This window comes from Diospyros lotus, chromosome 10 (assembly GCF_014633365.1).
Source record: "Diospyros lotus cultivar Yz01 chromosome 10, ASM1463336v1, whole genome shotgun sequence".
In the NCBI taxonomy this organism is placed as follows: domain Eukaryota; kingdom Viridiplantae; phylum Streptophyta; class Magnoliopsida; order Ericales; family Ebenaceae; genus Diospyros; species Diospyros lotus.
This window is the reverse complement of record NC_068347.1, coordinates 19826163-19850825: the sequence shown is the minus strand read 5'-3', so window position 1 is coordinate 19850825 and position 24663 is coordinate 19826163. Positions and strand designations below refer to the sequence as shown.

The following is a 24663-nucleotide window of genomic DNA, read 5'->3' as shown; positions in this document are numbered from 1 at the left end:
CTTGATAGCCCAAGTTCCAAATCTGGCGAGTTGCAACCCCCATCTTCCTCGCTGCAAGCGATTGCTTCACCACAATCGCTAGAAACACATTTCCATAATTTTCTATAAATTGCAAAACGACCCCAGAACGTTTTGTAATTTACAGAAACGGCCCAAAAATCGTTTCAGGACGTCTTCGTCATTTTCAAAATGAGAAACGATTTGGAAACGCCAAAACGACATCTCCAAACCATTTTCGTGCTTCAAAGGTTGGTCTATCAAATGCAAGTTGTCTGATAGGAACTCTTTAGAGATTAAGGATGTCGTACCTTGCGCACTTAGGTCATTGGATTTGGGAGATTGCAAAGGTTGAGGACCCCATACTTTTATGAATGTAAACATGGATAAGGCCCGCCGACAGTTGAGCATTATTTTCATTGACTAAGTGGTTAAGGATTTAATTCAAAATGACTTGAATATGTCCATTATAATGTTGCAACAACATATTGTTGAGAAGTACAAATATCTGATTCCCTACAAAAAGGCTTGAGATGTGAATTACAGAGCCGTCAATATGATGTCGATGACAAGGAGAAGGCACACACTGAGTTAATTCCGTTTATGAGAGCCATTGTCGGATCTAATGTCAAGACTGTGTATGACTTACAAAGAAGATGCAATCCAGTGCCAGGAGCGGCAGCAAGTATTCTCTTGTATGTTTTGGACCTTTAGTTTGTCTATTAGCAACTGAGAATGGTGTTAACAAATGATCAGGGACACATTTGTATGCAAGGAGCAGGGGAGCATTGTTAGTGCTATGGGGGTTAATGATGGCGGTCATTCGTTCCCACTTGCATATGTTGCAGAGGGAGAAACACCAATAGCCCGGGGTGGGGTGGCTCCTTTCTCACCTATGATCCCATGTTGTCAAGGACTGACCTGGGGTATGTTTGATATTAAATAAGCACGCCGGTATACTTAGTGCAGTTGATAACCCATCAAATGGATGGAGGGACCCACAAGGACACCAGAGGTAGCGCATTTGCCACTTAGCTAAAAACCTCTACCATCACTTCTAATAAAAGTAAGGGATTGAAAGTGGACTTTAAAGATGCAACTATGGACAATGAAGTGCACAAGCTCGACGCCAAGTCTAGGTGATCTACCGAACATGGACAGGAGCATGTGTTTAATTCAATTTTGAAAGGGGTAAGAGCCCTGAACCACGCTTATACAAGTCAGTCTCTTACTTGGAAACTAGATATTGTGACGGTGCGAGTGAAAAGTAAGGAAGCCACAAGTGGGGGCCTACATACAGTGAAACTGAAGTTGGCAGGGTATGAAAGCAAATCCAACCTGCACGCGGTCAGGTCACCAACATCAAGTGAGGATCAAGGAGCGGACCTGCACTTGCCAGAAAAGGCAACTGTTCAAATACCCATGTTGTCACAGCAACATGCAAGAACAAGAACTATAGATTGGAAGCAATATGTGGATTCACGCTTCAGCTTAGACACGGACGCGGAGGCGTACAGGCCGATCCTCGAGCCAGTTGTTTTGATAAGGCCTATTGGCTTCCGAGCAATGATCCCCAGTTGTTGCCCAATCCTGATAGGAGAAGGGGCAATAAGGGCCGACACCAATAGACAAAGAGATGGATATCAAAGAGGCGCAGGCGCGTGCTGCAATAATTGAATCAAGTTGGAATTACCTGAGGCTGAGTTTGTCGGAATGCAAAGAAGAAAACTTCCATCGGAGAACACGTTGTCAGAGTAGCGGCTATAGGTTTGTTTGAATGAAAGGCCAAGTGCTAAATGACGTAAAGGAAGGCTTATATTATGTATTCGAAGACATGGGTACGACGTCATTTCAACTTAAAATAAACCGCTAATGCCAGAAGCAGATTTTTTGCAGGGAGAGTCACTTCTTGCATTAACGGTTCACTCTCGCCCCGATTGGGCTGGCTGCATTGTTCTTTCAAGTTATTGTGTGAAAGAACACCTGTCACCTGTGTGGCTGAAGGTAATAAAAGGACATGGAACCACTGGAGCCTCCATTGATTTTATTTATGCCACACTGGATCCCCTCATCCAGGGTAACAGGGAATGTGGTATTTTGAGAATAATTTCAGAAAGGTGATAATTTTGAAAATAAGTTCCAAAAAGGTAAGATATTTTTGGCAAATACTTCAAAATACTAAGGCAGTTGTAGGACAGGACAAGGGAGGAGAAAGACCAAAAGGTTAAAAAAAATATTAAAACAACAAAATGGAGTTTGATATTACGTTTTTATTTAAAAAATAAATAAACTAAGCATGAAAAATAAAAACCAAACTTGAAAAAAAATTAAAACAAAAATTTGAAGCTCAGTCAAACACTGTAGAGATACAAAGGAATATCCAATTGACCTGCGTAGGCTACGGGAGAAAATGATAAATATAACCACCACCGAGGAGACGCAAAGGAATGAAAAACAATAAGAAACCGGCAACTTTCTTATTACTGCAAATTCGCATAGGCATCCATTTGAACTCTGTCAAAATTTGGGGCATTCGCATCAGTTATGAACAGACTCACAAGAAACATGATACTGAATGATAATATTAATCTATTAATTGAAACTAAAAAATTAAAACGTAAAAGGAACTACTGCCAAAGCTTCCCAGTTAATAAGAGCGCACCCATCTCTCCATTTTCGTCTACGGGTAACTCCCACAACTGCTTACAACGTGAAATGTTTGAAAAACTAGAACCTTTTTTTTTATTTGAATCCGCATTTCCATTCCAACAGAGAAGAATAAACAAAAACAAAAAAAAGAACAGAAGGTTGGAAGGTTGGTTTAGGGTTTGGAAAAAACAATTGTACAACAGGGCTCAAATTCCCATAACAAATGGATCTAAGCAACTGTTAAGCATAAGCATCAACTAGTAGCAAAACCCACCAGGAAAAAGAAAACAAAGAAAATTTGTCAAAATATATATATATAAACCAGCGAAATATTCTGAGCATTGAACAAGGGAAAAGGGGTGGGGGGTGGAGAGGAGAAATTATGAACGGACCTGACTACTGGAAAAACCCAAGTTCCAGTTATCCCACTACAAGTAAGAATACAGTGAGCCGGTTTTCACCTAGCAGTAGCAGCTCTTGCACTCATTGATGAATGGTAAGTGGAACTTCTCTGTTTCCTATATGAAGTATAAACATCATCGTATTGAGTTACCTCATTTGGATTGGCTGTGGCCCCAAGGCCCAAGCGCCCGGAGCCGCTTGATCCTACGCTCCCATCAGCATAAGTACCCGTCTCCTTGTCCACCTGCAGGTTAGCGGGTGGAGGGATGCAAGCCCCTCCCTTGCGTACAGGAGACTCTCTTTCATAATTGTCGTATTCATCATTTGTTTCAGACTTTGTCATGGGTCCTTCAGAAGGGTTAACCTCTCCAATCTCCTTAAAGAATTTTGACACCCTCTCAAGAATTTCTGATGGAGAGACATTCGAAGGTGGTATTACAGTCGGGATATCCAGAGGGCTCATGGGAGAGTAAGGCACCCCGCTGCCAATTTGCATCTTTCTAACCATCCCAGGAATAAGGCCTGGTGGGAATAAAGGATATGGAGGCAATTTTTCACCAGTATTGGTAGTTGGTGTTGGCAATAAATGGGATGGAGCCTGTTGATTTGCTGGTGGAACAGATGTCATGGGCAGGGACCCGGCAAAAGAACCAGTAGATACCGAACTTGGTAGGAAGGGCTGGGCTGCTAGGGATGATGGAATGGACGGTACAGGAGGGACTTGTTTATCAAGATGCTCTTTATCAGGAAAATTTGGCAGTGATCCTGGCTTGTCAGTCTGCCACTGCGAGGCCTGCTGAGGCAGTCCTGCATGAAGAGAAACATGACAAGTTAAGCATAGACAATTAAGAGGTTGTTTAGTTGTAGAAAATGCTGTCCAGTTTTCTATTTCCAATTTTTTATAAAATCTCTAGGGACTGTTTCAGTTGAAGAAAACATTTTGTAATTTTTTAACTCAAATTTTACAACTAAACATACTAACATTTCATGTTTGCAAAACTAATAGCATACATTTCCAGAAATTTAGAAAACATTTTTTCAATATTTTCCAATTCATGGTGTAAAGTCGAAAAAATAAAAAAAAAATGAGTTTTCTATTTTCTAATTAGAGATTCAATTATTCAATAAAAAAATTGGACTGAACAAGTCCCTAGCTTTCATTTTCCATGGAAGATTTGAAAAGCACACTCAAATATTAGAAATACAGAAAACTAATTTCCAACGTAGAAAATTGGAACACATGTTCAGAGAGATGTTTTCTTTGTGCACCTTGTGTTGGAGAAAGAGATGATGATTTGGCAAATTCTTGAAAAACAAAATTTTCAAATCTCCAAATTAGTAAGGAAAATTTAGAAAAACTCATTTCAGGTGTTTTCCAAGTTTAGTTCAATTTTGGAAAACCACGGCCGTTCAGTTGTAGAAAACATTTTCTGATTTTCAATTCTAATTTTATAACTAAATATGCTTTTTAACATTTTATATTTCAGAATGCAATAGCATCCATTTCTAGAAAATTTAGAAAACATCTTTTTTTATGTTTTCCAATTCATAGTATAAAGTAGAAAAATTAGAAAATTAAGTTTCCTAATTTCCAATGGGACATTCAACCATTCAATAGAAAATTGGAGTAGAGGGCTTAGAAAATGTTTTCCATAACTGAACAGGCCCTGCACTTTCCAAATCTCCATTTTGTATTTGAAATTTTTTTCTAATTTTCTGTTTTCTATGGAGTAATTTTCCAGAAAGCAGGCTAAACAGCCACTAACAATTTTCATAAAGAGTAGAGACACCTATGATCACAGTCAAGCAAAGTTGCCAGTACTTCACCCCCTCCCAATCTTTTTTAGTTAGTAGGGAAGATACATATACAGAGGAAAACACAGATATTTGCAAACAGACAGATGACCTGTAGTTTTCACTGCAATAAAAACCACTGGCATGAAAATCTTCTTTTTTTTTCCTTCAAACTCTGTTCTCTATGGTCAGGAAGCAGAGAGAGAGAGAGAGAGAGAGAGAGAGAACCTGCAGTCAAGCGATCAGTTGAAGCAGCAGGTAAATTATCCTTGGAAGTTCCTGGAAACAAGTTAGCCGGTGATCCACCAATCATCTCATTCTCAAGTGCACGAATAGTGTCGGGATCATATACTTCCTTAGATGCCCAGAATTGTAAGATTTTCTGCAATCGTGACTGATTTTCCTCCTTGTTTAGAGGGTTGTGGTAAATCCTTGCAAGCATTGAGCCTAACACAGGCCTAAATGCAAGTGCCTCGTTATCAAGTTCGCGGAGGTTGATCCTACGCTGCAAGCTGCATTTTTCAAGAATTTCCAAAAGGTAAATATGACTAGCAGCCAAAGAGTCAATGCACACATTGCATGGTCAAAGATCAATATAACAGGCTTCTAATAATAGGAAGAAAGAATCTCCTGGTGCTCTATCACAATAGTGATAAGACTTTCTTACCAAACTAGGTATTAATTCTCATTAATACATCATCCTAACAGTGATCTTTTCAAGCTGTGTAATATTATCATATCAAAGTTAAATAAACACAAGATGAGAAATTGAAACATAAATTAGAATTATGAAAAATAATTAATTAATTTGAACACACAGCCAATGGCTTATCATAAGATGTGAGGTAGAGAAGGTATCTAGAGGCAGTAATTCTGTGGGCTGACTACTTCAGATCCAAATCATCAACAGACGTGCAAATCAAAAAAATAATATACCTTTCTTTTTCTCTGTCTGGTGGGGCCCTGCTCTTATGTAGATTACTAACACGTCCCCCCCCCCCTCCCACACACAGAGAAAAAGAAAGGTAGAGACAGCCTTGTGTAATAAATGCTCAGGAATACTTAAATTTCCAAAATTTTAGTGAAATCCAACGGCTATGAAGCTGAAAGGCTTCTTCTAATTTGAATAGTTGGTGTAAGGAAGGAAGGAAAAACGTTTGTAAATATTTTTATTGTTTTTACTATATTACCCTTATTATTTTTGTAAAACAACCAATATTATCCTTAATCTAAAAATATCCTATAATACATTTTACATTAATTTAATGCAATATGTCTTGTGCAAATACCAAAAATAATATGTATATATATATATATAACACAATGAGACTGCTCCAGCATCTAATGCAAAAAAGGTAAACATATTTTCGTTTCCAATTCTAAATAGAAAAGGAATTAACAAGGTGCACTCGCTTGCACACACCCACATTGGTAGGGTTTTCTAAAAACTAAAAGAGGGTTTACTATTTGATAATAATATAGAAACAAAGAACCAGAAAGAGAGGTGAAGCCCATCAGAATTTAGTTTTTGTATTTTGAAAGAGAAGGGGCATAATTGTAACTTTATTTTCTCATGTTTATTGTTCCGTCCCATTCCATTCTCCATCCAAACAAAGTAATAAAGTATATTACACTAATTTACATTCCATTCTTCCCAAGCAATGGGAGGATAACAAACCTTATATTACTTCTCTTGCCTTTACGTTCTATTCTATTACGTACCTTTCCATCCTCTGCCCCACTACTGTCCCTCACATAGGCTAAAGAACTATGTAACATAAAATAGAAACCAAAGTTCTTATAAACATCATTTCATGTGCAAGTAGGTCCTTGGTTTAACGGCCACAAATTCTGACCATGACATACTGTTTTACATAGAATTATTTCCTTTCAGAGTATTACCAGTAGAATTCTTCAACTCAGGTGCCACTAAATGATCAAACTTATTGATTATGGTGAAGAATCTCTTTTATAGCAGCCAGTCCACATAATGGGATAAAGGCATGGTACGTTGTTGTCGTATATGATTGAATAAATTTAATTTAGATCAGGGGTTAGATGTGAAATGTTTACCAAATTGAATTTCTAGACCAAGAAGCCAGGTAAAAGCAAGGGTAAGGGTTGTAGATGAGAATTCCAGTTTGCAAGTAGAATAAGGTCAAATCCAGTTAAAAGAGAAAAACTAAGGTTTGATGACTTTGTACAAATCCTTGAACCATTAATCTTCAGGTGTCAAGATTTTCCAGTTTAGATGCACAGTGTCAAAGTTACATGGACTGTTTGAGGCATCCATAAACAGTAAATAGTATCTCCAAATTAGCATATAATGCAATCCTCTTTTGGGGAACATATCAATCACACATTGATGATATCAGGTACTATCAAATCTATATCAAAGATGATAACATATTTGACTTGATGAAGTTTGACAACAATCAATCCAAGGAGAAGCCTGGCAGCGTTTTAGTATATAAGAACAAGATGCATATCTAATGCTGACATGAATGTTCAAGTACCAATAGTGTCACATCCATAGAGACAAACAAGGATTCAGACCCTCATTTCTTAGACTAGAAATCTATGTACTTTGGAAAATCCTCCTTTTTAACTAAAGTCTATAGTAAAGTTTGTTAATCAACTCAATTTTTTTTTTGTAAGCACGAATATGGTAACTTTAAGAAGCATCTTCCAAACAACAACAACATATCCAGCCTTTATCCCACTATGTGGGGTCGGCTACATGAATTCTAGACTTCCATGTATTTCTATCTTTTGTCATATCTTCATTGAGATCCATACACTTCATATCAAACTTTAATGTCTTCCTCAAAGTCTTCTTAGGTCTGCCTCTACCTCTTTTTTTGATTAATTGTTCCATTTCATCAACTCTCCTCACAGGAGCGTCTCTTGGTCTCCTTCTCACATGACCAAACCATCTTAGTCTAGTCTCTCTCATCTTCTGCTCTATTGGCACTACTCCTATCTTATTACGAATAACTTCATTTCTAATTTTATCTTTTCTTGTATGGCCGCACATCCATCTTAACATCCTCATCTCCACTACACTTGTCTTTTTCTCATGTTGGTATTTGATTGCCCAACATTCTGAGCCATACAACAAAACTGGTCTTATAGCTGTCCTATAGAATTTTCCTTTCAATTTTAATGGGATTTTACCATCACATAACACCCCCGATGCATTTCTCCATTTTAGCCAACCTACCTTAATTCTATGTGTGACATCCTCGTGAATTTCTCCATCTTTTTGAATCACTGATCCCAAATATCGAAAATAGTCTTTTCTTTGTAAGATTTGGTCTTCTGATTTTATTATAACATCGTTCACTCTTGCATTCTTACTAAATTTACATTCCATATATTCTGTTTTCTTTCTGCATAATTTAAATCCCTTAGATTCTAAATTGTTTCTCCATAACTCAAACTTAGTGTTCACTCCTTCTTTTGTTTCATCCACCAACACTATGTCGTCTGCAAATAGCATACACCATGGCACCTCTGTTTGAATATCTTTAGTGAGTTCATCCATTACTAAAGCAAATAAGTATGGACTTAGTGCAGAACCTTGATGCAATCTTATTGTAATTTTAAACAGTTCAGTATCCCCTCCGCATGTTCTGACCCTTGTCTCTGCACCATGATATATGTCCTTAAGGGTTTGTATATAGGCTATTCGGACTCCTTTCTTCTCTAAAACCCTCCATAATACTTCTCTAGGGACCCTATCATAGGCCTTTTCTAGATCTATAAACACCATATGTAGGTCCTTCTGATGATCCCGATACCTTTCCATTAGGCGCCTCAGTAGATATATAGCTTCCATTGTTGATCTACCGGGCATGAAACCAAACTGATTTTCTGAGACCTCTGTTTCTTTTATGAGCCTCTGCTCTATTACTCTCTCCCAGAATTTCATGGATGGCTCATTAATTTAATTCCTCTGTAATTTTCACAGTTTTGAACATCTCCTTTGTTCTTATATATAGGGACCAAAGTACTCTCCCTCCACTCATCTGGCATCTTTTTTTATTTAAGAATCGCGTTAAATAATTTCATTAGCCAGGAGATACCCTCTTCTCCCATGTATTTCCATGCTTCTATTGGTATATTATCCGGTCCCACCACCTTATGATTTTTCATCTTTTTTAATGCTTACCTTATTTCATTTGGACTTATGCGTCGATAAAATGTATAGCTCACGTTCCCTTCGGAGTTACCAAGATGTCCCAACCTAACTCTTGTGTCGCCATCATCATTGAATAATTTTGTGAAATACTCCTTCCATCTCTCCTTAATCGCTCCCTCATTCACTAATACATTTTGATTTTCATCTTTTATGCATTTCACTTGATTTAAATCCCTTGTTTTTCTTTCTCTTGCTTTAGCTAATTTATATATATCCCTTTCTCCATCTTTTGTATCAAGTCGTTTATATAGATTCTCGTATGCTTTTGACCTTGCTTCACTAATAGTTTTTTTTGCTACCTTTTTTGATTCTTGATAATTTTTTTGATTTTCTTCATTGTTGCACTGATATACAGCCTTATAGCAATTTTTCTTATTTTTAATTTTCAATTGCACTTCTTCATTCCACCACCAAGACTCCTTAAGGTTAGGGGATCTACCATTTGTCTCTCTAAGCACTACCTTTGCTGTGTTTCTCAAGGCATTAGCCATTTCTCTCGACATTTGGTTTGTATGTCATTCTCCATTCCATTCTCTTCTACCCCTTAATTTTTCTTTGAAGATTAGTTGTTTCTCCTCTTTTAAATCCCACCACCTGATTCTTGAATTTTGTTTTATATGATTTTTTCTCTTCCAATTTCTTACTTGGACGTCAAGTACTAGAAGTCTATGTTGAGTAGTCAAACACTCTCCCGGTATCACCTTACAATCCCTCCAACATACTTGGTCCTCTTGTCTCATGAGAAAGTAATTTATTTGGGTGCTTGATATGACATTTTTATATGTGATTAAGTGTTCGTCCCGTTTTTTGAACCTAGTATTGGTTATGATGAGCCCATATGCCATTGCAAAATCTAGAATAGACTTGCTCTCATTATTAATTTTCCCGAATCCATACCCTCCATGTACCTCTCTATAGTCGTTTCCGTCTCTACCCACGTGACCATTTAAGTCACCTCCTATAATCACTTTCTCTCCTCTTGGTATCATTTGTATGAGTCCCTTTAGGTCCTCCCAGAATTTTGCTTTTATCTCCTCACCTAACCCCGCTTGTGGTGCATATGTACTAAAGATATTCATAGTCATTCTTCCTAGAATAACCTTCACCATAATAATCCTATCTCCTATTCTCTTTACATCCACTACCTCATCTACTAAGCTTTTATCCATAATGATCCCCACTCCATTTTTTGCTCGATCATTTCCTGTGTACCATATTTTATATCCATTTTCTGACAAAATTTTTGCTTTTTTCCCTACCCATCTCGTCTCTTGAAGGCACATAATATTAATCTTTCTCCTAATCATCACATCTACCACTTCCATAGCTTTGCCTGTTAATGTTCCTATGTTCCATGACCCAATCCTTAATCTATGATTTTGTTTTTGGCTTTGACTTTGAATTTGATTTTGTTTTTGGTTTTGGTTTTGATTTTGATTGTGTACTAAAACCAAAATTCTATTTTCTTATTGTTATGGATTTTGATTTTTTAGATATTTTTATTGAATCCAAATGATGGGGTACTTTCTTATTTACATTTATGTATTAAAGTAAATGGAATGTAAAATATAAATAAAAGAAAATGTGGACATTTATCCGAACTAGCCCCTTGCGCCTACACGCCTTTAACAACTATGAACGTACTTGATTTTATCATGCAAACATGAGCATGAAGCTCTCTATTTGCTCTCAAACCTTCCGAATTTGGCTTGTCACGTCCTCTCACATGTGCGAGAGTGCCTAATCCAGCTTTCGATCAATTGCTTTGTCGATAGCTCTGATCCTTCCTTGCATGTCTGACACCACTACATTAACTTGTTGAAGTTGTGCTTCCATCTGCTTCATTCGCATTCCATCCCCCATTGTTTTTTGTTTGAATTAAGTAGTTGTAGGCTAAGGCTCAAGCTCTGGTTAATTCTCCAGAAGATCGAACAGAAAGCACCTAAGGTTACAAATCACTTCTCTGAAACGCCTCGTGAATTGGCTTCGCCTTGTTCAACTCCAAGATCAAATCGAAGCCACTGGCCGTGCTCGCCTAACAGTACCGAGACCAATTCAAATTGTCAGAGTTCTTGAATCATCGGAATTGACTATCAAAATTTCCCTGGACTGCCTCGTCTTCGCGTTTCGAATAAGAGTTGCCACAATTCACAGCTTAGGATCAATCAGAATTACAACCACGAATTAATCGCTATGATACCAATTTGTTAGGACACACGGAAATTTCTCCTCTTGAGGGGGAAATTAGGGCTAGGAAGAAGGGAAAAGGGGGAAAGAACGAGAGAGAGACAAAAAAGGAGTCGCGAGAGAGAAATTGAAGAGAGAAAAGAGTATCGGTCTTGGTAATGAAATTCCCTTCCTCTCGTATTGAATTGGGAACTCTTATATAGCCCTTTCCCGCCAATCCTTGGTGGTTACAAACCTTAACAATCTGATGGTTATCAGTTTTGGTTATGAAATTCCCTTCCTCTCTTATTGAATTGGGAGCTCTTATATACCCCTTTCCTGCCAATCCTTGGTGGTTACAAACCTTAACAATCTGATGGTTACATCCTCCAACAAGCTAACAGCTTACTACACCCTCCTAAGCGCTTTAGCAGCCTATTGTTACAATATACAGCACTTACCCACAAAATACAATTTTACCCCGGGTTCCACGTAGGGTCCTAACAATGAGGGGAAGGGGGGGGGGGGGGTGTTGTTTACAAATATATCAAACTAAAAACTAAAGGTAATAGGACTTAAATTGGAAAAAAAACCATAGATAATAGAATTTTAAGTTAAAAAAAACATAAAATATTGGTCAACATGCCATGAGAAATGTGTACTTATTTGTTATAAAATATTGAACTTGGTTTCAGTTTTCATTGAATATCTAATTGTTAAAAGAATAGTTTCAAATCATCTTAGATTCTAGCATATACAAGTATATCTCTCTAGTACTGAATTTTAGAACTTAGTGCACACATTCCTGTGCTCATTTCCCATGCCATATCTTGGTAACATTGGAGTAACACCTCACAGTTTCTAAAACCTTGTTTCCTTTTCTCATTTTAGTTCGAATAGTTTAGATGCTTTCCATATAATCACAGATATTGTACATGCCTTTTAGACTCTATCTCCTTGACTTCCATATCAAAAAGTGAGTAAGAATGATGATAAGAAACAAAGCCCAAGAATCAAATAGCGGTTTTAAAAGGTGAAAACAAAAGAAATAGGTGACAGAATAGAGCAGACTGCAGAATGTGAGTTAAATCTATGTGGAAGAAGATGGCTAATACAATTCGGAATACAACAAGTTGTTTTAGGAGAGTCAAAAGTTAAAGCTCCAAAAAAAAGGAGTTATAGTGATGGAGCAAATAGGTACACAAAAAAATTAATTAATTAATTAAAAACCAATAAAACTGGCTAAAAGACTTGGCATATGTGCCCTAATGAGGAAACTTTTGACCATGTATATTTTAGCAAAAAAGAGGTGAAGAAGGGTGTTGAAGCCAGATCAAATGAATATAAAAAATTCTACAAGTGACTTGACATAAAAGATGGAGAAAGAGATATATGTAAGTTGACTAAAGCAAGAGGATGGAGAACAATAAATTTGAGATAAGTAAAATGTATACAAGATGAAAAGCACAATGAACTGGAAATGAAGGGGCAATCAAGGATAATAGGAGTATTACAGGAAGCTATTCAATGGATGTGGAGAAACAAATATTACATCACATTGAAATATCTTGGTAATTCTAAAAAGGATAGAAATCCTGTGCTCTATAGAGGTAGTTCTCCAAAAGAAGTGAAACAAGCCATAAAAAGATGAAAGATGGTAAAGCACTTGGGTTAGATGACATCCCGATAGAAGTATAAAAATGCATGTGTTACAATTGGGAGCACTGGCAGTCTATTAATTCACCCAAGAAGCCAACAAATAACACTCTTCACTCTTTCAACTCACCGATAATATCATAATACATAAACAGAAATTAAAGAACAGAATCAGAATTGAAAAAATCAAAGTTAAGAACAATCAAACCACACAATAGGCACCGAGAATTTATCCTGGTTCGAACTGATAAATCAGTTCTACATCCAGCCTTCAACAGAGAGAGCAATCCACTAATTTCTTGATAAAAACAGTACAAGACTTTCACTAGCACAATCCCTCCCTCACTGTTACACGAGAACACTCACTGCAAGATTACAAGACTATCTGTTGATATTTAGGACTGATTATCCGAAGCCAAACAAAGAGAACTCCCTTGCAAATTCAAAGAAACTCGCAGAAACAGAAACCGAATAAAGAGAGGCAATGCAAACCAGCAACGAAACAGAAATTAGGAAATATAAAAAACAAACCAGAAGAGACAAGATATACCCTGGTTCGGAATGCCTTTTGGCAAACCTACATCCAGCAATCAACACCCACTCAAACAGCCTTTATTAGGATGATAATGATCAGTACACCAAGCTTCTAAACACTCATCTATCTCCTCGAGTACAAGCACACATTCTCCCAAGAAATACACAAGACTAAACCGCCTTTCTCTTTCTCAAGAACGGAAACTCCTAACTCGAACATAGACAAAACAGAAGCTCTCTCCTATCAGTAAATCGACTGCCTACCTCGCCCTCCTATAAATAGAAAACGGCGAGATTCCCAAGGAAACTAACTACTATGGGAAAATACAATTAGGCCCTCCAAATTACAAAGTAATTACACTTATATTTAAAAAACCCTAATTGATCTAAAACTTCCAGCCGATAGACTTCAACATCACTGATCTTCTACCGCATCAAAACTCTAGGCAAACTCAACACTATCTCTCACACTAGCTTTCCCTCGCAATCCAACCCTCACACTTAACAATGAGAATGATCAGAAAAAACAGGTAATCGGCAGTCTCCTTCTCCCCCTTATTTATAGATATAAGGGCGAGATTTACAAAGAGAGTACTAACTGGGATAATTCCCATATACCCCTCACTTAATAACATATTTACAATCAGCCTATTTACCTAACTGCCACTGCCACATTCAAATACCTAACAACTGATATGTCCGAGTCCCTCTAGTCTTCCAGCCACTCGAACAAAACTGAATAACAGCATGGGAGAAGAAGGCATTTTGTAGTTAAACGAAATTACTTAATGTGATTCTTAAATTGAAGAGGATGCCTAACAAAAGGAAAGAAGCACTCTAGTACCTATTTATAAGAACAAAGGAGATATTCAAAATTGTGAAAATTACAGAGGAATTAAGCCAATGAGTCACAGTATGAAACATTGGGAGAGAGTGAATGACTAGAAGTTAAGAACAGATTGTAAGAGAAACCAAGTGTCAAAAAAACAATTTGATTTCATGGCTAGCAAATCAAAAATACATGCTGACTGCTGGGGCACCAAGTGGAAAGATCTAGGGAAGAACAAAGAAGATTTATACATTGTTGAAATATTGTCTCGAGTATATGGTATAAGAAGAAGAAAAGTGAAAGCAGTAAGTAATGGCAGTGCGCTAGAGGGCCATTAAAGAATTAGATAGTAGTTTATATCCCAAACTATAATTAATGAAAATTGGGGGGGTTAAACTATAAATATCTAATGTCTTCTCGAGAGATAATTGCCAACTATATAAATAGAGTACTAGGGGGTGTGTGCAACTATTCTATTCTCTTCTATTGTAACGAGTGCATTGTATTCTCTGAGAGGAAGGCTAGAGTTTTGTTTTTTAGCTTTGTAATCTTGGGAGAAAAGTAGTTGTTTTTGTACTCGGGAGTAGGGGGGAGATCTTGCTACTGTACTGGTCCTTCTTCTCCTTAATAAGACTGCTAGGAGGGCTCTTTGAAGGCTGGATGTAGGTTTCCTCAAAAGAAACTGAATCAGGATAAATCCGCGCCTACTACTTGTGGTTTGATTGTTTTTTGTTCTTATTTTCATTCTGTTTTGATTGCTTATGTTTATGTTCTCAATTCCTATTATCGCTGGGTGAATTTGAGAGTGCTGAGAGAGGCATATATCCTCTAAGGATAATTCCACATGGTTCTAGGATAACAAATTGGTATCAGAGCTAGTTTTTAGGTTCAAGAACAGTCCAAGAACCTTTAAGATTTCATCTGTTTTGAATTCTCTATCATAGAACAGTGTTATAATGGCTGCAACTAGGTATGATATTGAGAAGTTTGATGGCCAGAATGATTTCGGCCTTTAGAGGATGAAAATGAGGGCATTGCTAGGGAATCTAAGACTAGAAGAGGCTTTAGATGAGGAAGAATCACTGCCTGAAACCTCCATTGAAGAACAGAAAAAAGAAAAATCAAAAGAAAAGAAAGATATTGACAATAAAGCTTTTAACACCTTGATTTTAAGTTTAGGGAGCAAAGTCTTGAGGGAAGTGGCCAAAATGACCACGGCATTAGACCTTTGGAAAAGATTGGAGACCCTTTACTTGACTAAAACCCTGTCTACTAGGTTATATTTGAAAACCAAATTTTTCTCCTTTAGAATGGATGAAGGTAAGAAACTGCAGGAGCACATAGATGAGTTTAACAAGTTATGTTTGGATCTTGAGAACATAGACATCAAATATGATGATGAGGATAAGGCCTTACTCTTATTGCATTCTCTACTAAAGTCATATGAAACCTTTGTTGACATCTTAAAACATGGTTGTCTCTAGATGATGTGACCGGAGCCTTGAGTTCCAAGGAATTACAACATAAGGTTGAAGGAAAGAACTCTATTCATAATGCTCTTACAGTTGGGACTAGATCAGAAAACAGGGACCCTAAATTTAAGGGTAGGTCTAGGTCAAAGTCTAGGAATGGAAAGAAAATGATAAGATGCTATCACTGCCATGATGAGGGACATATTAAGAAGAATTGTCCCAAAAGAAAGAGTGAACTCCTAGAGAAAAACCCTAGAATTTCTTCATCTATGTGTGAGGCTGACTATGATAGTGCAGATGCCCTATAAGTGTCTAGAAATGCTGGAAATGTAGCATAGTTTCTAGTTTTAGGGTAGTCTTATCATAGGAAATGGTTTTTTCAATTTAGAGTCATAGTAGGTGATAAGGTGTTAGTAGGCAATAATCAAGAGTAAAAGTATCAAGCCCATTAGAGATCAGTTTCTAGGATCTAGGGAGACCTATCTAGGCCTTGTCTCATGGTGGAGCCAGGTGAGGTGAACCTAGTGAAGATGGTGTGTTCCTAAGGAATTCCCAAGCGTATATGAGCTTGCTGGAATTTAGGAAGCTTGCTGGAAATTGCTTCTGGTGTGATGGGTTAGGTGTGTGGAGTTGTGTAATAGGTATGCCTGGGTCTCCTAAAGCTAGGGTTCTTACCTATGAGGGAAAACTCTACTAATAGAACATGGAATTAGTTGATTCCAAGGGCAAGGGATGGAATCTGGAATGCTGTGTAAAGAAAAACAGCAAGGAGAATCCTTTGGGAATGTCCTAAACTAACCTATGAACCAGGGTATAGCAATAGGGAAATCTGGAAAATGTTTTGATCAGATTCATTGTATAAGCTTTGGCTGAATTGTGAGAGGGAGGAAGCTAGTGTTTAAGATAGCTTTGGCTCTTGCAGTAAGGGTCCTTGTGAACAGTGAGGGGAAAAGGGTGTGTGCCAGGGTTGTCTTGTATGGTGAAGCCCTTGGTTGATCAAAATCTGGATTAAGCAATGAAAGGGAAGGAGAGTCATCTTGTAGGTAATGAGCAAGGGAATAGAAGGTCTAGTGTTGCCTAGGATGGGTAAAAGATAGAACCTCAAGTAATCTACCAGTGAGGTATGGAATGTTGGGTTTGAAGGATGCTTAGGCTCAGGTTTGAGTGCTAAGGAGCAGGCTGGAAAATAGAATCTCTTGTATAATAAGAGGTAATGCACTCTTGTCCAAATGAATGGCATGGAGCCATGTAAATTTGGGGAGAATCTTGGACTTAAATGGAATATCCCTTAGGTTAAAGGGGTGGAGTGCTGTTGTAGTGTCTATTTGTAAATTAAGGAAGTGCTGGGAAATGGGAAAAGTCTAGGGAAATGGCTAGACATGGCCATTGGTTATAGCAGCACATGAAGGCTTAATTTGGGTCAAATAGGTGTCTCTAATCAGATAGTATCCATGAAAATTAAGAGAGAAATTGGTCTTATAGAGTAGCCTAAGGGATTAGAGGTTAGAGGGAAAGGTAAGCAAGGTTTATTGCTTAGAAGGTCTCTCCATGAGTTAAGTAATTCCTAAGTCAAAATATTATAAGAATTGGAGTCTTTTATGATGGTCCAAGGGATTAAAAATGAGTGCATGGAAAAGCTGTGTGTATTCCAATGGTATGCCTAGTATATTTAGAGGCAGTTTTATTGGTATTTTTCTCCAAATAGAACTCTCAAGGTGTAGCTGAGTGTTAGATCAGTGTTTGATAGTGTGGGAGAAAGGATAAGCTTGAAATCTAAGGCATAGAGGTTAAAATAGAAATAGGAACAGCTTATGGCAGCCTAGGTTACCCTAATCTTAAGCATATCTTAGTAGGCTGGTAGTTAGAAGAGTCTCAAGAGAGTTGAGCAGTTCTCAAAGATTGAAACAAACATAAGAGAAAGTCAATGGTAAATCCTAAAAGGCCGGTTTTGGGTGTTCGGAGAAAGTCTAGCAAAGTTAAGGCCAATCTGGGTAAGGTTCACTGTGTTGTGATGCTGTGTAAAAGGATGGAACCTTTAGGATTAAGGAATAACATCAAGTATGGATTTTGGTTTATGGTGGAGGGTACCTAGATGAAGAGATATGTTTTTAGGATATATATGTTGCATTTGATGTGCAGCAGGAACCCTAAAGGAAAGACTAGGTAGAAAAGCTGAAACAGCCAATGGGCAGTCCATTTTGGCTTAGTCTTTAGTCCCACCGTGTAGTATATCAATCATATTGGTGTTAGGAATATGTTCATTAGGAAATCCCTTGAGAAGGATAATATCTAATGAGAGTTGCAAGTTTAGTTATTGCAGCTAAGAATTTATTCAAAGGTGGTCCATTGTTATGTTTTTTTCAGCATTGTTTTGTTTGATATTTTTGTTTTATGTCTTGAGTGATCAGGAGCAGCAGGTCATATGAAGAGCAAGATGAGAGCAGGAGAAGTTCATCTATTGAAAATCCAAGGCTTGATGGATGAAGGCTGAAGTATGCTCAAGACAATGGTGGAGATTTGTTGAAATATTGTCTGAGTATATGGTATAAGAAGAAGAAAAGTGAAAGCAGTGAGTGATAGCAATGCGCTAGACGGCCATTGAAAAATTAGATAGAAGTTTATATCCCAAACTGTAATTAATGAAAATTGGGGGGGGTTAAACTGTAAATATCTAATGTCTTCTCTAGAGATAATCGCCAACTATATAAATAGAGTGCTTGGGGGTGTGTGCGGCCATTCTATTCTCTTCTATTGTAACGAGTGCATTGTATTCTCTAAGAGGAAGGCTAGATTTCAGTTTTTTAGCTTTGTAATCTTGGGAGAGAAGTTGCTGTTTTTGTACTCAGGAGTAGAGGGGAGATCTTGTTGTTGTACTGGTCTTTCTTCTCCTTAATAAGACTGCTAGGAGGGCTCTTTGAAAGCTGGATGTAGGTTTCCTCAAAGGAAACCGAACCAGGATAAATCCACGCCTACTACTTGTGGTTTGATTGTTTTTTGTTCTTATTTTCATTCTGTTTTGATTGCTTATGTTTCTGTTCTCAATTCCTATTATCGCTGGGTGAATTTGAGAGTGCTGAGAGAGGCATATATCCTCTAAGGATAATTCTGTATGGTCCTAGGATAACATACATGATGTTTATAGATCTAGAAAGGCTTATGACAAAGTCCCAAAAGGAAGAAGCATGAATTGCTTATATACAGGTTATTAAAACATGTATCATGGAATAAAAACATGTAAACGCATGTGGAAGAGATATTGAGACTTTTCCCAATTACAATTGGATTACATCAAAGACATGACTTAAACCCACGTCACTTTGCCCTAGTAATGAATAAACTCACCAAATACATCCAAGTAGAGGTGGGTTGGTAACACATTACCATTCTGGGAGAGACAAGAGAGAGTAAATACTAAAAATGAGATATAGAAGAACACTTTAAAGTCTAAAGGTTTTAAGTTGAACTGATTGAAAAACATATATAGAAAATGCAAGTTTAATAAAAATACAAAGGTCGATAATGTTATGGTGAGAAAAGAACATGAAGTCATCTCAAGAAAAGATTCAGATATTTTGAATCAATCATCCAAAAGGATAGAGATTAATAAAAGTGTTACTTAAAGAATTAAGTCATGATGGTTATAAAATCAACTTTGTTGTATGACATGAAATGTTGGCAAAGAAACGCCAATAAGTGCAAAATATGAGCATAATAAAAATGAGGATATTATGATAAATGTATAGCCATACAAGAATTGATATAATTAAAAATGAAGTTATTTGCAATAAGGTTGAAGTGGCTTCTATTGAAGATAAAATACACAAAAATTTCAGTAAGATGACAATGATTTGGCCACGTGAGAATCAAGCTGATATACTCTTACAAGGAGAGTGGATATAATGGGAGAAGTCTTTAACAAAAGAAGTAGACAACCAAGAAAAAAACTTTGTAAAAAAACTCCTTGGTATGATATGAATTATAAAGACCAACAAAAGATATGGTCATAGATAGATGATTAACGAGATAGAATTCATATAGTCAACCCACCTAACAAGATTAAGGCTTGATATGTTATATTTCTTAATTAACCAACAAGAAATAAGGAACAAAATGAGTTTGATAAGTTAAATCAAGAAAATGAGGAAGATATAAATTGTTAGGCAGGTGATTAATAAATCTAGAATATGAATAAGAAGACTAGCGCAATAGATAGAAATTAAAGAAACAGCTATTGAGGAAACAATAGGTAATCCACAGACTAGCAGGAAAAATGACTAGTTTCACACGCACATGAATTGATGTTATTCTAACATTTAGCTTTGAGAAAATACCTGTCAAACAGAATGTCATTGGCAAGGTAAATTACATGCAGCTGCCTCTCAGAATCATCAACTGTAAACACCTTGTCCCTGAGTGCCTCAGCCAGAGCTGGTGCAAAAGGAGACCTCTGCATAAACCAGATCTTGGCACCTTTGATTGACTCTTTGGTACCAGTGAGATTGTTAAGCACATTATTCAGCTCCATTGCAACATCAGAAGGAAGAGGTCCAGAGAGGCCCTTGAATGGCCTAGAAGACTGATCATAATCTGGTCGACCATGTCCAACAAAAGGTTGAGAATGGAGCTGCTGCTGCTCATAAAAGGTTGGTGGAAATGGAGATTGGTGCATTTGAGGTCCACCCAGTGAAGGAGCATTTAAAGGTGATGGGCTCAGCATAGGATTTGAAGGATGCATCATAGGCATAGATGATGGGGGAAAAGGTGAATTGAAGGGCCCACCTGGGGGTCGTGTAGATATCCAAAGCTTGTAACGGTAGTAATTATGCCCCTCACCACCAAAAAGGAAACTATAGGCAGGATTGTCTTGTTGTTTTTCACGGATCATGACTTCAAATTCAGGGCCATTTTTTGCAGCATATTCAACAAGTTTATCAATACGTTTTTGGAGCTCGGGATCAGATGGGGGTGCAGCAGGGAGCGGAGGTGAATCATATGGACCAAGGAAAGGTGAAGGAACGAGATGAGGAGGCATGTGCGGAGGAAAAGAAGGTGGAGGCTGCTGTTGCTGCTGAAGATGAAGAAGGTGAGGATGGGCCTGAGGATGAGGGTGAAGTTGGTGTGGTTGTTGCATGTGGCGAGGGAAAGGGTACTGTTGGAGAGAAGGATGTGGTGGTACAAAAGGAGGGCCATGAACTGGAGGGAATTGTTGATGTTGTGGATGAAGACCAAATTGTTGCTGCTGTTGAATATTAGCTGCTTGTTGCTGCTGCTGCTGAGCAAATGCCATTGCTGCAGCATAATCATGAGCTTGTCTATCCATTCAACCTGCTGGAGAAGTTACCTTCAAAAGGAGACTACAGATATATAACAACCACTGGTATCTCAGATTTCACCTATTTAAAAAAAAAAAAAGAATCAGTATTCCCAGTACTTGATTAATCCAACTGTCAAAATTTAAGTGCAAATCTAAAGAAGTTTTCACTAAAAAGGTTACTATGTGTTCATAAAAAGAATCTTCTCAAGCAATTGATTAAACAATTATAGCTTAGGCTCCACTGACTTTGAAATAATAAATTTTACACAAAAAATATAAATATCTTTGATGGAAAAATTTTACCTGTAAAAAAAAGTAAGTTTTATGGTGTTTAATACCAGTAATAAAAAGTTTAATATTAGCACCCTATCTAAAATATGGCGCCTTTTATATACGCGTTTTGACTTTCACCCACCATTTCATGGATCCCTCGCCCACCGACCAGTGAGTCCGGTAATCTGACAACACCACTAAACTCCCCTAGTCGCGGTGAACAAAATACTTGAAAATGAAGTCGATCCAACTGTTAGATCGGGCTAGATCTGAAAATTAATTTTCAGACTTTCAAACCCCCCGCCCGCCGGTGATTCCGACGATCTGGACCGACCATCGGCTTCACCTCACCACGGTAACCAAATACCCAAAAATGGGTTAAATCCGACTGCTAGATCTTTGTAGATGTAACTTTTAATTTTAGGCCCAAACACACGAGTTCGCGAATATGCATACATATATATACGACGGCGGGGAATGAACAGAGAAAGCATACCTGGACAGAAAGGGCATAGAAGATGAAGAGGCAGTGGCCCAAAACAGCAGAACCGGCGGAGATTCGATGGTTGTGACGCTTCACGGTGGCGACCGAGGCGATGGTAGGGCCTCAGCGTGTCGGGCGGTGATGGCCAGAGAGGCCTCGGGCGTCGATGGCAGTGGCGGTGGCTAGCCGCCGGAGAACGGAGAGGAGAAGAGATGGTGGCTGATGGTGGAGGCGGCGGCGATGGTGGTGGCTGGAGAGAGAGAAGGCTAGGGTTTGGGGAGTGAAGGGTTTCCCCACCATTATATGCCAACCCGGTTGGGTCAGGCCGGGCGGCCAGATCTGGGCCACTCAGATCCGGCTGAATTCTCTTCCCCTTTAAAAGCTCTGTAAAAACAAATACGAAAAATGCCACAAATATAGTATAAAAAATCGTCGCAAAACTTTTAAAAAATTGCCACAATATCATTGACAAAGAGTGATGCTACGTGTATATTTTTTGTACATCTTGAACTATATAAATAAATATTATGGTCAAAATATTCATCATTTTCATGTATTTTATAAAAAAAAAAAAATTATTATTAATATACATAAAAGTGTACCAATAGCATTTTTCATAGATAATTATAAATTATTTATAAAATATGGATAAATGGTTACAAAATAAAATACTTGGCGGCAATTTTAAAACTTAAAAAGGTTAAAGCCAATCCTTCAACTTTTTTAATTACATTAATTAAGATTAAAATTATTTTTTGGGTCAAATAAAGCTAAACATTTTATTCCTAAATTTTTGTCTACTCTGATGCATAACTTACTCGCGTTGTTAACCTTAGAAAAAAAATAAAAGAAAAGAAAAGTTCTAATTTCTTTCTCCTCCAGTCAAAATTGAAGACCACGTGATCGATGCACTCACCTGAGATCAACTTCAAGTATTTCCACTGTATCATTACAACATTGGAATATCAATTAATCTGACTTCTACTATGAGGGGCGTGTTAGGTATTGCTACTTTGGTATGAAGGTACCGATATGATTATTTTAGAGTATCAGTAATTCAAGTAGAAGATTCTACTCTTGCAATGTATTTGTTTGTAAAAATATTATTATTATTATTATTATTTATTTTATTTTATAAAAAAGTTTTTATGAATAAAATTACTTGATTTTTTTTATTTTTATCTTTTTAGATGATGAACTGTCGATTTTTTGAATGATATGATCTTAAGTATTGTTGTCAAGATATAATAATGAATTTATTTAATTATTGTAATATCTCATATCGAACGATAAGAAGGACCAAAACAACTTACCCTGATGGGTCTACGCGAACTTCCCAGATATCACCCATCATTGAGCTTCCCTAACTTAAGCACGCTCAATCCGGGAGTTATTTGCTCACATTCAACCTAAAAGGTATCCAGATGTTGTTATTTTATTTATTACTTATCCTCGATATATATTGCCTTTCTCTAGGCTCTTGGGGTATTATATTCCCATTGAGTACATGACGTTCTCGTCATGCGACCTTACAATTGGTCCTAGGTCTTCCCTATTTGGAGGCTGCCATCCTAGAAGCCTGTCAGGAGCCACTTCTTATTCGGGCTCCGCGCCCTGGCGCCACTTCCCGCCCTCATCAGACCGCATTCACCAAGGGTCAGCTCCAATACCAGCTGTAACATCTCACATCGAGCGATAGGAAAAATCAGAATAATTTACCCTGATGGGCCTACGCGAACTTCCCAGGGGGTCACCCATCTTTGAGCATCCCCAACTCAAACATGCTTAACCCGGTATTCTTTGCCTACATTCAGCCCAAATTGTATCCGGCTGGTGTTAATTTATTCCTTACTTATTCTCAATATATACTACCATTCTTTGAGCTTTTAGCGTATTACAATTATGAATGTTATCGCCTAGCCACTTAAGTTTGTAAAGAAGAAAACAGTTAGAAGACACAGGGAGATCTCTGCACAAAACTCCAATGCTTAAGTCAGACGCTAAGAATGTTGAAAATTGTAGAATATAGTTTCTGCCCGTATCAAAAACATATCTTTTCTAGAATGAGGATCATCTTATTTATATAAAGAGATATGAAATTATCTTTAATAGACCAAGATTATGATTCTTATAGATAATGTCAATATTTTACGGATGACGCTTATTTTCTGTAAGAAAAATATATACCCAAGATGTAGGTGAATTGGGTGTTTCAAAAACTTTTTAGATTTAAAAGTTCTTTGTGCAAAAAAAAACTATTTGGCCTTTTAGAATCTTTAAAAAATAGATATAAGAAAGTTTATTGAAATCTTTAACCCTTGGTGTTTAAAAAAACTATAATGCAAATATGACTTAAATGAGAATAAACTTTACAAGATTAAATTATATAGTTGTGACTGCAAATTTTAAATGCTGAAAATTAAAACTTGACTTGCTGAAATGAAATGTAAAAATAAATAATGTGTAACATCCCTGATTTTGGAAATAATTAGTTTATAGATTTTTAAGGTGATTTGTTGAGTTATGTGCGATTTTGAGGAAATTAATAAATTGTTGAATCGACGGTTAGAAATGCCTTGGGACTTGGATGTTCAGGAAAAAAGGCATGAGATTGGTGAGCATCTCGAGATGAGACTAATGATGCTGGAAATAGTCAAACTGGAAATAAATAATTTTGTGTATAAGCCCGAATGAATGTTGGTATCGAATGGTCGTAGGGGGGTCTCTGGGAAGTTGAGGGGACCCTAGGGGTGGTTCGGTTTTGCCAGTGAGGCAACCCTGAAGTATTTTTGGGTGGAATAAAGATCCCGTGTAGGCGCACGGATAAAATTGACTTTTATCGAGTAAACCTTGAATTATTAATCTTGGAATTTTGATATTTTAATCTAA

General features: G+C 37.3%; 1 protein-coding gene across 3 annotated transcripts; it reads right to left on the bottom strand.

Moving 5' to 3' along the window:
* Window positions 1-210: 210 nt before the first annotated feature.
* Window positions 211-22111, bottom strand: LOC127811477 (uncharacterized). 3 transcript variants are annotated; one of them, XR_008025692.1, is made up of 6 exons: window positions 21787-22111; window positions 20035-21096; window positions 5071-5354; window positions 3200-3855; window positions 1691-2511; window positions 211-1587 (listed from the first exon to the last, which is right to left on the bottom strand). XR_008025692.1 is itself a non-coding variant. In XM_052351381.1 (5 exons), exons 2-5 carry the CDS (start codon window positions 21021-21023, stop codon window positions 1360-1362), a joined length of 1953 nt encoding a protein of 650 aa, XP_052207341.1. In that variant the 5' UTR covers window positions 21024-21096; window positions 21787-22109; the 3' UTR covers window positions 224-1359. The 3 variants fall into 3 exon arrangements, 2 of the variants coding, with proteins under 2 accessions (XP_052207341.1, XP_052207340.1); XM_052351381.1 differs by lacking the exon at window positions 1691-2511 and having other exon boundaries at window positions 224-1383; window positions 21787-22109; XM_052351380.1 differs by lacking the exons at window positions 211-1587; window positions 1691-2511 and having other exon boundaries at window positions 2545-3855; window positions 21787-22108.
* Between the last annotated feature and the right edge of the window lie 2552 nt (window positions 22112-24663).

Bases quoted from the DNA above. Each gene is read 5' to 3' on its own strand.
- LOC127811477 (XM_052351380.1), bottom strand. From the start codon at position 21,023: ATGGATAGACAAGCTCATGATTATGCTGCAGCAATGGCATTTGCTCAG. The intron at 5,355-20,034 runs GTATTTTCTCAA...TGAAAAATGCAG, and splicing joins AATGACATTCTGTTTGACAG to CTTGCAGCGTAGGATCAACC. The intron at 3,856-5,070 runs GTTCTCTCTCTC...CTCTTCATGCAG, and splicing joins AACTGATCGCTTGACTGCAG to GACTGCCTCAGCAGGCCTCG.